This window comes from Austrofundulus limnaeus, unplaced genomic scaffold (assembly GCF_001266775.1).
Source record: "Austrofundulus limnaeus strain Quisiro unplaced genomic scaffold, Austrofundulus_limnaeus-1.0 Scaffold106, whole genome shotgun sequence".
In the NCBI taxonomy this organism is placed as follows: domain Eukaryota; kingdom Metazoa; phylum Chordata; class Actinopteri; order Cyprinodontiformes; family Rivulidae; genus Austrofundulus; species Austrofundulus limnaeus.
This window is the reverse complement of record NW_013952508.1, coordinates 415,194-427,142: the sequence shown is the minus strand read 5'-3', so window position 1 is coordinate 427,142 and position 11,949 is coordinate 415,194. Positions and strand designations below refer to the sequence as shown.

General features: G+C 39.6%; 2 protein-coding genes across 3 annotated transcripts in view; one reads left to right on the top strand and one right to left on the bottom strand.

The window, feature by feature from the left end:
* Window positions 1–5,014, top strand: part of foxm1 (forkhead box M1) — an 11,694-nt gene extending 6,680 nt beyond the window's left edge. For both annotated transcript variants that reach the window (XM_014013792.1, XM_014013791.1), the window contains exon 8: window positions 3,071–5,014. In XM_014013792.1, coding sequence (XP_013869246.1) covers window positions 3,071–3,805 — 735 coding nt within the window. In that variant the 3' untranslated portion in view covers window positions 3,806–5,014. The remainder of the gene's footprint in view (window positions 1–3,070) is intronic.
* An 857-nt stretch (window positions 5,015–5,871) lies between these two features.
* On the bottom strand, window positions 5,872–11,172 carry si:ch73-352p4.8 (cystine/glutamate transporter). The gene is made up of 12 exons (XM_014013793.1): window positions 10,854–11,172; window positions 10,561–10,687; window positions 9,849–9,964; window positions 9,643–9,768; window positions 9,473–9,572; window positions 9,361–9,405; window positions 9,156–9,279; window positions 8,972–9,075; window positions 8,800–8,896; window positions 7,040–7,189; window positions 6,777–6,954; window positions 5,872–6,443 (listed from the first exon to the last, which is right to left on the bottom strand). The coding sequence occupies exons 1-12, from the start codon at window positions 11,083–11,085 to the stop codon at window positions 6,379–6,381; spliced, it is 1,464 nt and encodes a 487-aa protein (XP_013869247.1). The 5' UTR covers window positions 11,086–11,172; the 3' UTR covers window positions 5,872–6,378.
* Window positions 11,173–11,949: the final 777 nt, after the last annotated feature.

Below are 11,949 nucleotides of genomic sequence, written 5' to 3'. Positions count from 1 at the left end.
GGATATAGCTCACTCACAACGATGACATATCCACGTCATCTTTTACCCAGAATACTTTGCGTGTAAATAAAATGGCTACGTCCGTGTTGAAAAATATTTTTAAAAATTTACAAAACCAAGCATCCTACATATTTTTACAGTCTTTATTTTACAGTTAAACTATATGTTTATTAAATAAAGTCTAATGTTACAACTAATCAGTGATCCCTTTAAAAAGAGTTGACYTGTCAAAACACCTTTCAAGACATCTGAAATGACATCACCGGATTTGTCATTTAAAGGGTCACATCTGTAATTACAATTCAAGATATCTCAAACATAATTCTGACAAGTCAAAATTATTGATTTTCAATATCTGCTTTAAGAAATTGAGCGGAACGCCCCCATGCTGCCACTTAGCTGTCCAAACAGTTACCTGCAGAAGTTTTGGTGGCTCCAGTGACGAACAATAAATGATCTGTTTCTTAATTCATGTCAAGCTCAGCTGTAGCACTAAAATCGTGTTAAAAACACGAGGATTTTAGTTTGACTGACCTGACACTGCAGACCACTGAACAGCAAATTAAAGTTAGGCTAAAATGCCTCAGACATGGTTCCCACGGGTCCTTGAAGTCCTTGAAAGTTTGTGAATTTGAAAAAAATGATTTCAAGGCCCTGGAAAGTTTGTGAAAACAGGCAAAAGTTACACTTGGGATTGATGAAAGTACTTGATTGTTTTTTGGGGATTGAAATTCTCTAATCACACGGCCGATTTTCATCATCTTTTAAAAAAAAAATTAATTATAAAATTAAATAAAAWAAAACACATTTGTTGCAGTGGATGACAGGTGAGGAAATTGGTACTGGAAAGTCCTTGAAAGGTCCTTGAATTTGATTTTGACCAAGGTGTGGGAACCCTGCTCAGAAACTTTCTGCCAAAATGCTTCGTAAATCTGTGACATGTTGGCTAGACAGATTAATTATTCGGCATGTCTCGAATATTATTCTGACTAGTCATAATGTTAATTCAAGATATCTTAAATAGAAAAAATGTCTAGATGGAAACTGTCAGGATGTCTTTGATTCATTGGAAGAAATCTTAAAAGTAGCTTTGACTAGTTAAAATTCTTTTTTTTTTCTATATAATTTTTAACCTTTCCAGTTACAAGACAACACAAAAACACAAAATGAAAACAAATCAGAATTAATACAGAAAATAAATTAATAAGCAATCTTTGAATTTCTGTCAATGTCAAAAACACAAGGTACTAGGGCTGTGTATTGGCAAGAATTTGGCGATACAATACATGTCATGACAAAGGGGTCACGATACAATATATCCCGATATATTGCGATACTGTAAGCAAGGCGATATATTGCGGGTTTTTTTGTCCAAAAATTCTATTAAATACCTGCCTTCTGTAACGTTGGAAAAAAGAGTGCACAAGACACTTAATTTGGCTTAAAATACAGAAATTCTGACAAATAAGTAACTGTTTGTAACCTTACTTCAGCTTAGAAGGCAGAGAGTGTCTGTCTTTTCTGCTCAGATTCAGCTATCGGAGCATGAAGCTAATGTTTACTTACAATGCTAATGCTACCCTTACTCTCTGGCGCTCAAGAGGTAGAGGAGCCAAATGGCTGGCTCACTGCTGCCAACTAGTGGTCAGAGGCTGAACTACAACATAAAAATGAACGGCTGGCAGGAAAGTTGACYTTTTAAACCTTAATCAAAAATCGATACAGGGCTTTAGAATATCGATACAGTATCGGGAAATGAAAAATCGCAATATTTCAGTGTATCAAGATTTTCTTACACCCCTACAAGGTACAGGCCAAAAAAAGTGTAGTTAGAAGCTTTTTATCCATATATGATAAAAATCAAAACAGCAACATCTTTCCTTCAGATTTTTCTAAAGGAAATCCTCCAGTGAAATTTGAACCAAATTTGTAACAAACACAAACAGCCATAATCAAACCTTGCTGTATTTCTGTAGCAAATAATTTTTATACATTGTTTTAAACTTAAACATTTTTAACTCTTCACAACAATTATTCCACACATCAGTCCCTCTAACAGAAGTACAATTGTTTTTAATATTATAGTTCTTGATACCTTAAGTTAGTTCTGCCTAGTCATTATTTGCTTTCAAGATATTTGCAATTTAATTTGCACTCGTCAGATCTTTATATCTGATATCTAAAAATACATTTAAGTTTTCTTGAATAATGTTGTAATTCAAATTTTATATTTTTAATTGGAATTATGGTTTGGGAACTAAAAGGTAGATGTCTTGAAAGCAAAATATGACTCAACAAATTAACTTGGAGGTATCTAGAACTGTAATTATGACTACGGTAAAATTCCTTTTAAGGTTTTCTTGAATTGAAGCCTCTATATAACTTTACAGGAAATATGATGCAATTTCTACCAATCAGAATTTACTTAGTAATATCCTCAGTAATATGTCTAGTCATCAATCAGTTTCAGATATCTGGTGTTGTGAGTCTGATTGTATGTTAAGTGCCTGTGACATGAAATTTTTAAAATAAATATAAAGGCGTTATTGGAAAGATCCCATTAATAACATGTTAGAAAAATAATTTCCCACTGCTGAGATGAACAGCTGTTGAGATATTTGCATGTGAAGGAACAGGAAGTGATGTCAGAGGGGAATGTCAGCATGGAACAAAGCATTGATAAAATGGCTAAGGACACAGAGTGTGGAGAAGAATCTGATGTTTCTTTAGATTATTTTGAGTCACAATCAGAGAGAGATGAAGACGAGTCGGAGTTCAAATAATATTGTTTCAATAAACAAAGACTAGAGATTTCTCTTTCTTATAGAGTTCCCCTTTGATGTCACTTCCTGTTTCACTTTGGCTGAGCCAAGTTCAAAAGAAAATAAGCCCTTTATGTGACAAAATGGGTAAAATCACATTTTATGCCAGGTTTCTTATATAAAAAGGTGTGTTCTTTGACTTTTTGTATTCAATGGATAGGCATGTCACTAGAAACACCAAACTACTGTATTTAGAGTTGAGTTTGTAGCTGGAAAGTTTTTAAAGTTCGTGGTTGTTTGTCCGACAGGTGACGCAAAGTGACCTCCCAGCTGTGGGTCGCTCTCCTCTGAGGAACAACAGCTTAAATGTGGCGGTAAAGGAGGAACCGATAGGAGTTCCAATAAGGAGCGAGACCCCCAAAGCCCCCACAAATAAACAAGGCAGCAGGTCTCGTCGTAAACAGCGCCTCAGCTCGCTGCACGAGGAGCCCATTCTCCTCTACCCCGATACTACCTTCTTTGACTCGGGCATAGCTTTCGATGCGTCCACGTTCCAGGATGCGCGAGACGCCGAGCGCAATCAGCACCGCAGCACACTGGACAGCCCCGACCAGGCGTTCTCCTTTAAGACCCCCATAAAAAGTAGCAACCCCTTGACCTCGTCCACGCCCAGCCGGCCCACTCCGAATGTCGCGATCGAGCCGTGGAAAGTGACCCCCGTGGGCAAACGGAGCAAAAACGTCCTGGACTTTAGCCCCATCTGCACGCCGGGCGGTCCCGCAGCCACCCCTCAGAACGACTACACCACCTTCAGCCTCAGCGGCACCCCGTTCAAAGATCTGCCTCTGTTCGGCTCGCCCAGGGAGCTGCTGCAGACGGGGGGCACCTCGCCGCCCAGCCGCTCGGTCACGGAGGGCCTCGTCCTGGACACCACCAACGACAGCCTGAGCAAGGTTCTGGTGGACATTAGCTTCACAGGTCTGGACGGCGAGGACCTCGGCACTGCTAACATCAGCTGGTCCGAGTTCATGGGTCACATTTAGGCTGCGTGATGTTGGGCCTGATTTACAAAGCACTACAGAAGAAAAGCCACATGTACTCTGGATCCGCAAAGCAGATGCTGATCTAATATACTGTTTTTGGAAACAAATACTATCCTCACTGAAGGTCTGGGGTAGAAAATTCGCTTATTAAGGTAATGTAAAGTTAGATGTTTCCTTTTTGTATTTGGTAGTTTGTAACAATCTGAAATAGTTACATCGCTAAATGATTTATGATGTAATAGATATTACATTTGGTGGGTATGTTGAGTTCATAAAAGTCTAATTTGAGCTTTAATTTACAAATCAAAATAGAAAAATTGTCCCACTGTAATGGCTAATTTGAATTTTCGATAAATCTTTAAACTTTTTGTTGAGTTTGGACCCATTTTAGGGATCAGTTTAGCATCTGCTTTGCTTTCTGTTAGCTGTTTCTTGGACAAATAAGAGGGCTGTTTATTTAACTATTTCATTTTAGTCTTTATTTGTACATTTTAACTTGACAAAAATTTATTTGTGTGTGTTCTTCTTTTTTGTTTTTGATCATTTATCCTCAAGGCGTATCTGCCGCTTTAAGGAATTGCATGAAAAAAAATATTTAAACGTGTACATAAGTTGATTTGCACATATTAATATATAATTTACAGTTTCCATTGGAAAGTGGGGAAATCATTTTCTGATTATAGAGCAAGAGTTGTCGTTTGGCACAGCTTGGCGGGCCGGCGTAGACTAGCAATAGTAAAGTATTACAAGTAGCACTAACAGCAGCAGGATTGTGTCTGTTAATTGTCGAAGAGTCGCTCGTTTTTCTAAATGTTCCCAGTACTTGTGTCCAAGAGTGTCAACATCAGGACACATTTTGTATGAAGTGACCTTATATCTGCTTCACATTTCAAATCTTAGAGCAGTAAATCCAGAAATTTTACTTTTTACTCAGTTTTTGCAGCYTTGAAGGCAAACGGAACTATTCGGACACCACGCAATAAGTTCATCTCTTTATGATCAGTGCTTATATGGCTGTTAAGAAATGTCTTAAAACGGCTCGTTTGTTTCCTGAAGTTGGTGTTTTTAAAATGGCAATAAATGTCTTAGTTCTCTTAAAACATCATGACTGTATTAAGTCCTTCCATTGATGCAAATAATGAGGTGTAATGTTTAAGGTGGACACTGTGTGAACATTTCTGTCTAAATAAAAGATAATTTATAAACCTTTTTGCACTTTTCAAAGTCTTTATTAGTTTGTAAAGAAGAGTGTAAAAACTGTGTTGTAGAATGCTTTGAGCATTTAAAAAGTACTACATATCGGGGCTCAGGGGACACACTAGCCACGTTTCCGATTGATATTGGATTTTAAGCGAACTTTTAAAATGTCGCAAAACATAAATGCAATCGTGTTTCTATCTACTGCTTTGGAGCAAATCAGGCTATGCAAAATGTAACACGCATGGCTGTAATAAACGGGAAGTAGAGGTTGCAAACTCAKWGGGGCTACATCTCAGGACAATGCAGAGAAGTCATCAGAATGTGTTGCTATCAGGCAAGTTGCAATTGTCAAATCAACTAYTATTGACAGTTATATGCTGTCCGGAGACGTCGAGAAAGAAATGTAATTCTCTTTGTATTTTGGGAATATCCGGGAAGACACCYACAGCAGAAACAGCTGATCGATCATGTGAGGGAAATGTTCTTTACGTCAGGACTTATTGGGCAAATGTGTTTCAAAGTCCCCTTTTGCACACTCTTTTTCAGAAAATCCAAAAACCAACTCAAGCGAGCGTAAAAAACGTTTTTCGAAATAGAAGTTTTTTTTCCTAATTTTATCATTTCCATCAACCTTTTCTAATGTGATACTTCAAAATGCACAAAAATAAATAAATAAAAAACATGACTCCATTGCAGCTCAGAACAGTGGGCCTGACTGATTTGGCCCCTGGACCACCAGTTTCATAGCCCTGCTGTATATCCATGAATTTAAAAACACTGCAACACTTTGCACAATTAAATTCTTCAGTTTGGTTTTTAAAATCCTTTGAAAACCACATGCGAGGGTTGCAAAATATTGGGAATTGTCAAAGTTGGAAACTTTTTTTTATTAATGGGAATAAACCTGGAATTTAAAACACTGAATGTTTGCCTTTAAGGATTTAAAATGTAGGTGGGGAAAATCTATCTTTAACATAACCTTGACCAAACCAGATTATAAGTACCTAAAAGACTAAACAGTAAAAATCACAAAATATTACTATCTGATAGCAGAAATCTTACTTTAATCATAACCTAACATTTTATATTTCCGTATAAAATGTTAGTTTTATTAGAAATGATTCAGCTGTGCAGATTTTGACTTTGCTTGAAAAGGTTTCCGATTTGGAATACTGTAATTTCCAAATTTCCCAGAAAACCGCCTGCCCCTTTGCAAACCTAGCTGCGTTCCTCTGTTTCAGTTGTTTTCTCTAAAAAAGCAAAAATCTTAAATGTTTAGTATAAAAATAGAAAACTATCAAATAAATCCTTTTAAAGTTTCCCAGAACCGATCAAGTTGATATACATGAAGTCTTCTGGTGTCTTCAAAGTCCTCAGTACGTCTGGACTTCCTGCTGCGTCACTTCTAGAAGGATCTGCAGCTGCTTGCTGCAATAGTCTGGAAGAATTGGAGAATTTGCATAAATTAATATGTTTTTATGTAAATTTTTTTGAAATTAATCAAACTCAAACCTTGAGCTTTAAGCGCTAAGTTTACTTTTAAAGAATAGCTCAAGTTTATCCATATCTGTTTAGTTTTAGCTCACTAATTTTAAGTTTTGATTAAGTTCAAGTGCTTTGAACAAACAGCAGATGTCACACTCCCCCCCCCCCCCCCCTCTTTTTTTTAGGGTTGTAAGGGTTTTAAAACAAAAAGCCTGAATCTTTTGAGTTTAACCCTGATTTTCCTCCACCCTAAAACATTTAACGACCTCCCGTTGGCATAACTTACTGAAAATGTGCCTCCACCTGCGGGGCAGCCGAAACCGGTAGATGGTTACATAGTAAACCGGCAGCCCGGTCAGAGTGAGGGCACAGCTTCGTCCTGTGTTCCAGGGGTCCGAGTAAAGTGAGAAAACCACGATGAAGAAGGAAACCACTGTGAAGGTGATTGCAATGACCAAGTGCACCTATTGGGAGGGTGATTAAGTTGAAATCAAATTAATCTGCTTTGCAATTCAAGATAAACGACAACCACCACAAAAGCGTGTTAACCTTGAAAGGCCTTGGGTGATGGGGGAAACGGTATCGATGGATGAGCATGCCCAGGGTTGCCAAGGCGATGAAGAACCAGCGAGAGAAGGAGGCAAAGTTGATGAGCTGGTAGATTTCCCCAGTGATTAACATCAACACCACCAAGGGATACTGGGAACACACAATACAGCCTCAGTCACTCTTCCGAGTTCTCAGTCCACTTTAAAGAAACGCATGTTGTCAGACGATAACTTCAGCTTTTATATTTTCTGAGGATGTAGGCCTTTCAGAAAATAAGAATAAAAGTTCAAACACAAGGTCTGCAATGAACCTCAGAGCTGTATCCAAGGTTTCTAGATGTGGCAAAGAAGCAGGCATGTAACCAACATCCCCAGACTCAAGAAAAGACAAGTGGCAGCAGTGTGCCTCTTTAAAATTTCAACCTTAAAAGTAACAAGTAAAACTTACAATAATACTACATAGCACAGCCTGATATACAATATGTAAGTACTCTGTAAATATCAGACTGTATTATCTGTTGCTGCCATAAGTTCTTCTCTAAAACCTGTACTTTTATGAAACATAATGCGGACTGTGGTGCATTATGAAGTGACCTTTTTCACTATACTTACAGGCTACAATTCCTGGGGGTCATCTCTATGTTCCCCAGTACTTATGTTCCCTAGTACCTATGTTCTCAGGTGCCTAAGTTCCCAAGTACCTATGTTCCCCTTTCCCTTGGTTCCCCGGTACCTATGTTCTTAGGTACCTATGTTCCCCTTTACTTATATTCCCAAGTACCTATGTTCTCAGGTGCCTATGTTCTCAAGTACCTATGTTTTTAGGTACCTATGTTCCCCTTTACTTATGTTCCCAAGTACCTATNTTAGGTACCTATGTTCCCCTTTACTTATGTTCCCTAGTACCTATGTTCTCAGGTGCCTATGTTCCCAAGTACCTATGTTCCCCTTTCCCTTGGTTCCCCGGTGCCTATGTTCTCCATTACCTATGTTCCTGGGTGCTTATGTTCCCATGTGCCTAAGTTKCCAGTACCTATGATCCCCAGAACCCATGTCCCTGGTGTCTATGTTCTCTGGTACCAAAGTTCTCCAGTACCCATGTTCCCAGGTACCTATGTTCCCTGTTACTGATGTTCCCTATACCTATGTTCTCAGGTTCCCTAGTATCTATGTTCCCTGGTGCCTATGTTCTATGTTCCCATGTACACAAGTTCCCAGTACCTATGATCCCCTGAACTTATGTCCCAGGTGTCGATGTTCTCTGGTACCAAAGTTCCCCAGTACCCATGTTCCCAGGTACCTATGTCCTCCAGTATCTACTGTATGTTCCCTTAAGGGTAGAAATTATAAGATTTTTTTCTTCTTTTTGCTGCCTCTCATTTTATTTTTGATTAGTGTTTTTTATTGTACATAGAATTTATTTTGTTTTTAAAATAAATGAATAAACTTCTGAAATGAAATGTCCGCTGATACTTATGTTCCTTGGTACCCATGCACACAGTTACCTATGTTCCCAAGTACAATGCCTGCACTGTAATTCAATACCTTTTTTCATTTATCTTAAAATACATTTTGAAGTGGGAGACAAATATTGRGTATGTTCCTCAAGTACTTTGAAATATAGGTACTGGAGAATATAGGTACCAGGGAACACGAATAAGCTCCTATGTTACTGGTATGACCTAGCCCAAGTAGTGAGACTCCAAATTTTACCTGGTTTGGACCAATCCAAGCAGTATTACGTATTGCTACAGAACTTACCAGGAAAAGCACAGCAGGTAAAGGTGTCTGTCTTCGAATATGAATCATAGAAAAAATTGGTGGCCAGTGGCCCTCCCTGCCACCCACAAATAGCATCCTGCCACAGGAAAAAAAAAGACTCAAGTCAACTATGCACTGAGAAAAACGACAATATTTGCTTCTCGTAAATTACCTGGGTGCCCCAAAGAAGCCCCCGTTGAGTGCTCCGAGGCAAGACAAGGCAACAAGAATAGGAATCACAGAGGCCAGACCCCGAAGAGCTCGGTTGGCAAACGTCTGCAGGCGCACAAACAAACAGATCGGTTTGAAGCTGTACCYTTCCATCTGGACAGTAGCTAATATTCTGAACTACTGACCACAGCCACTGCGTCGGACAACAGCAGCTCAGAAGGTGTCATCATGGTGTAGTAGGCCACATTAACAAGCACATAGAAGACTGTCACRGTCACCATGGAGAAGGTTATTGCTAACGGAATGGTCCTGGGAAGACAAGATGTACGCACAGGGACAAAGCTTTTTAAAATCTACTGATTTGGAGCAAATGTTGCATTAATGAAATACCTGTTTGGGTTTATGACTTCCTCTGTGACATAGTTCAGATAAAACCTAAAGGGATAGAAAACAAATTTGGACACAAGTACATTTRACTGCAAATCTTGCATGCTGTACATACCAGCCACCATACGCATATAGGCCATTATAAAAGGCCAAAGGCAGCCGATCCAGGGTTATTGAGTCCACCTCAAAGCCATGCTGGAAATTTTCAGTTTTCCCTGCAAAAAGAAAAGTTGTTAAGGTGCTTGTCAGAAACCTATCGAGGTCTTCCTAAGTAAGTCGTCCTACCTTTGGCCAATGCGATGACCCCTGGGATGATTATAAGGATCAGRGCAAACATTTTAATAAACGTTAGGGTAACTTGAGTGCGAGAGGCCACTTTTACACTCCAGCAGTTCACTGCAACGACAAACGCTGCACAGACAACAAAAAGACTTCACACCTGGTCTCACATGAGATATTAACCCACTTTTTAGCAGTAAAACACCACTTACTCACACCGAGGACACTGACGAGTTTGATTAGCACTGTGGGAGCTTCGCAAGGCGCAAAGAAAGTCTCCACAACATAACGGCCAAACGCCAAGGACACATAAGAAGCAACAGCTGGTCTGCAATTTTGAAAAGGAAGTRTGGTRATGGTTGTAKTTAAAGGCACAGTGTGTAGGATTTGTTGTTTTCAGCGACATCTAGTGGTTGAGTGGTTGAATCATCCTCCCTGGTCCTCCCCCCACCCCCACCCCCTTTCAAACACAAAGGAGTTGAGACGGTGTCTCTCAGGTGTCAAAAACCTTTGATAATTCCAACCGCGATGTCTACCAGCAGCTTCAGGGCTAGTGATGTTTCAAGTGGTAAGATTATGAGCTTTAATAAGTAAAATTATCCCAGCTACAATGACAGACAACAAATATTACATTTATAGTATTACAACTAAAACTGTTTTTGACGCCGCCACCGCAGTTTGTCCTTCATGAGCCTTCATAGACAAGATGGCGGCTGCCTGTAGTGGTGACCCGCGACCATTGAGATATAAACAGCTTTTTATAAGGTAAAAATAATAAAACAAGGTCTTTGTCTGCAATGATTAGACYTMTTTTTTTATWATTGTCATTAGTGATTATCTCAATTTCGGCTAAAAGAATTGACAAAATCCTACACACTGTGCCTTTAACTCAGTTTAATGTGTGGAGTCTCCTAAAAGCCATACCTTATGAATATAAACTCTGCCCAGAGTCTGAGGAAAGCAGGAAGGGGCCCCAGTGTTTCCAGCAYGTAAGTATAGTGACCTCCAGATTTTGTAAAACTGGTGCCCAGTTCAGCGTAGCAGAGGGCCCCTAAGGACACAAAAAAACGAGGAATACTTGATCAAATCTGGACCATCCCGCCATGTGTAAACAAATGCTGCGAAAAGTTTGACWGCAATGTTTAGCATTGGCTTTGACATTGTTGACACACAAATAAGAATTTTCWACAAAGAAGGGACAGAAGATGCCACCCTACCAAACAAGGAGAGGATGCCACACAGTGCCCACACCAGCAGAGACAGCCCTACGCTGCCACTGTTCATTAAGACGCCCTTGGGAGCGATGAAGATCCCACTGCCCACCACCGTTCCAATGATGAAGGACACAGCAGGCAGCAGCCCGATCTCCTTCCGAAGGTGGACCCCCTCCTCCTCCCCATTATCCACCTTCCCGTTATCTTGCTCCGACTTTATCTGGGCCCTCTCCATTTCTCGGTGGCTCCCAGTCGTACAGAGAGAGTTTGGTTCAAACTGTGCTGGGAGGAAAAAGCTTCAGGTTGCAGCTTGCCTCTCTCTCACTCCCCCCTTTTATTTTTTGCTATTTTCTCCCCTTTAACTTATTTGTATTTCTTTCCCCTCATTGGCTCTTTCCTGTCCGCCCAGCCTGCACAGAGCCAAGCCACTCCCCCCTCTGCTAAGATATTTTGCCACAAAGTAAATCAGTTTAAGGGCTAAAAACTTCCAGTGCTGTAATGTGTGTACAGCTTGACGGGGGGAGCTTTTGGCCAGAAAAAGGGAAAGGGTCAGGACTTAGTAGAAGCAGCTGCACACACAGCAGGAAGGCCACTTCTGACATTCACATGGTCTGACTGTTTTTATTTTTAAACTTGTTCCCTCAAAACTAAAATAAAAAAAAGCTGAAAACCCAGCATTAGTGAGTTTTGTTTTCTCTCAGGTCTCAGAAAAAAAAGGAAACCCTCAAAAATGAACTCTTTTCGCCAATTTACAGTTGAGTGACTACTATATGGACGTCAGCTTCACTTCATCAACAGAATTCCTGCTTGTTAACATTCCTGCACAGTTACATACTGAGTGMTTTTTTTTCTAATTTAGGACAAGTTGTTCATTGTGAAAATGCAAAGAGGTTAAAGTACTTTGTTGCTCAGTGATGCTGAAGAACTGCTTTTCTCGGTGTAATAAATGGAAATTAAAGCAATAAATCTGATACCACTTTTAAAAAATGTTATTTTGAATTTTGCAACAACAAATCTCAAAAAAAAAAGTTGGAACAAGGGCAACCAAAATACTGAAAAAAATTCAGAATAATGTTCCTCTATGAAAAAACTGGAAACA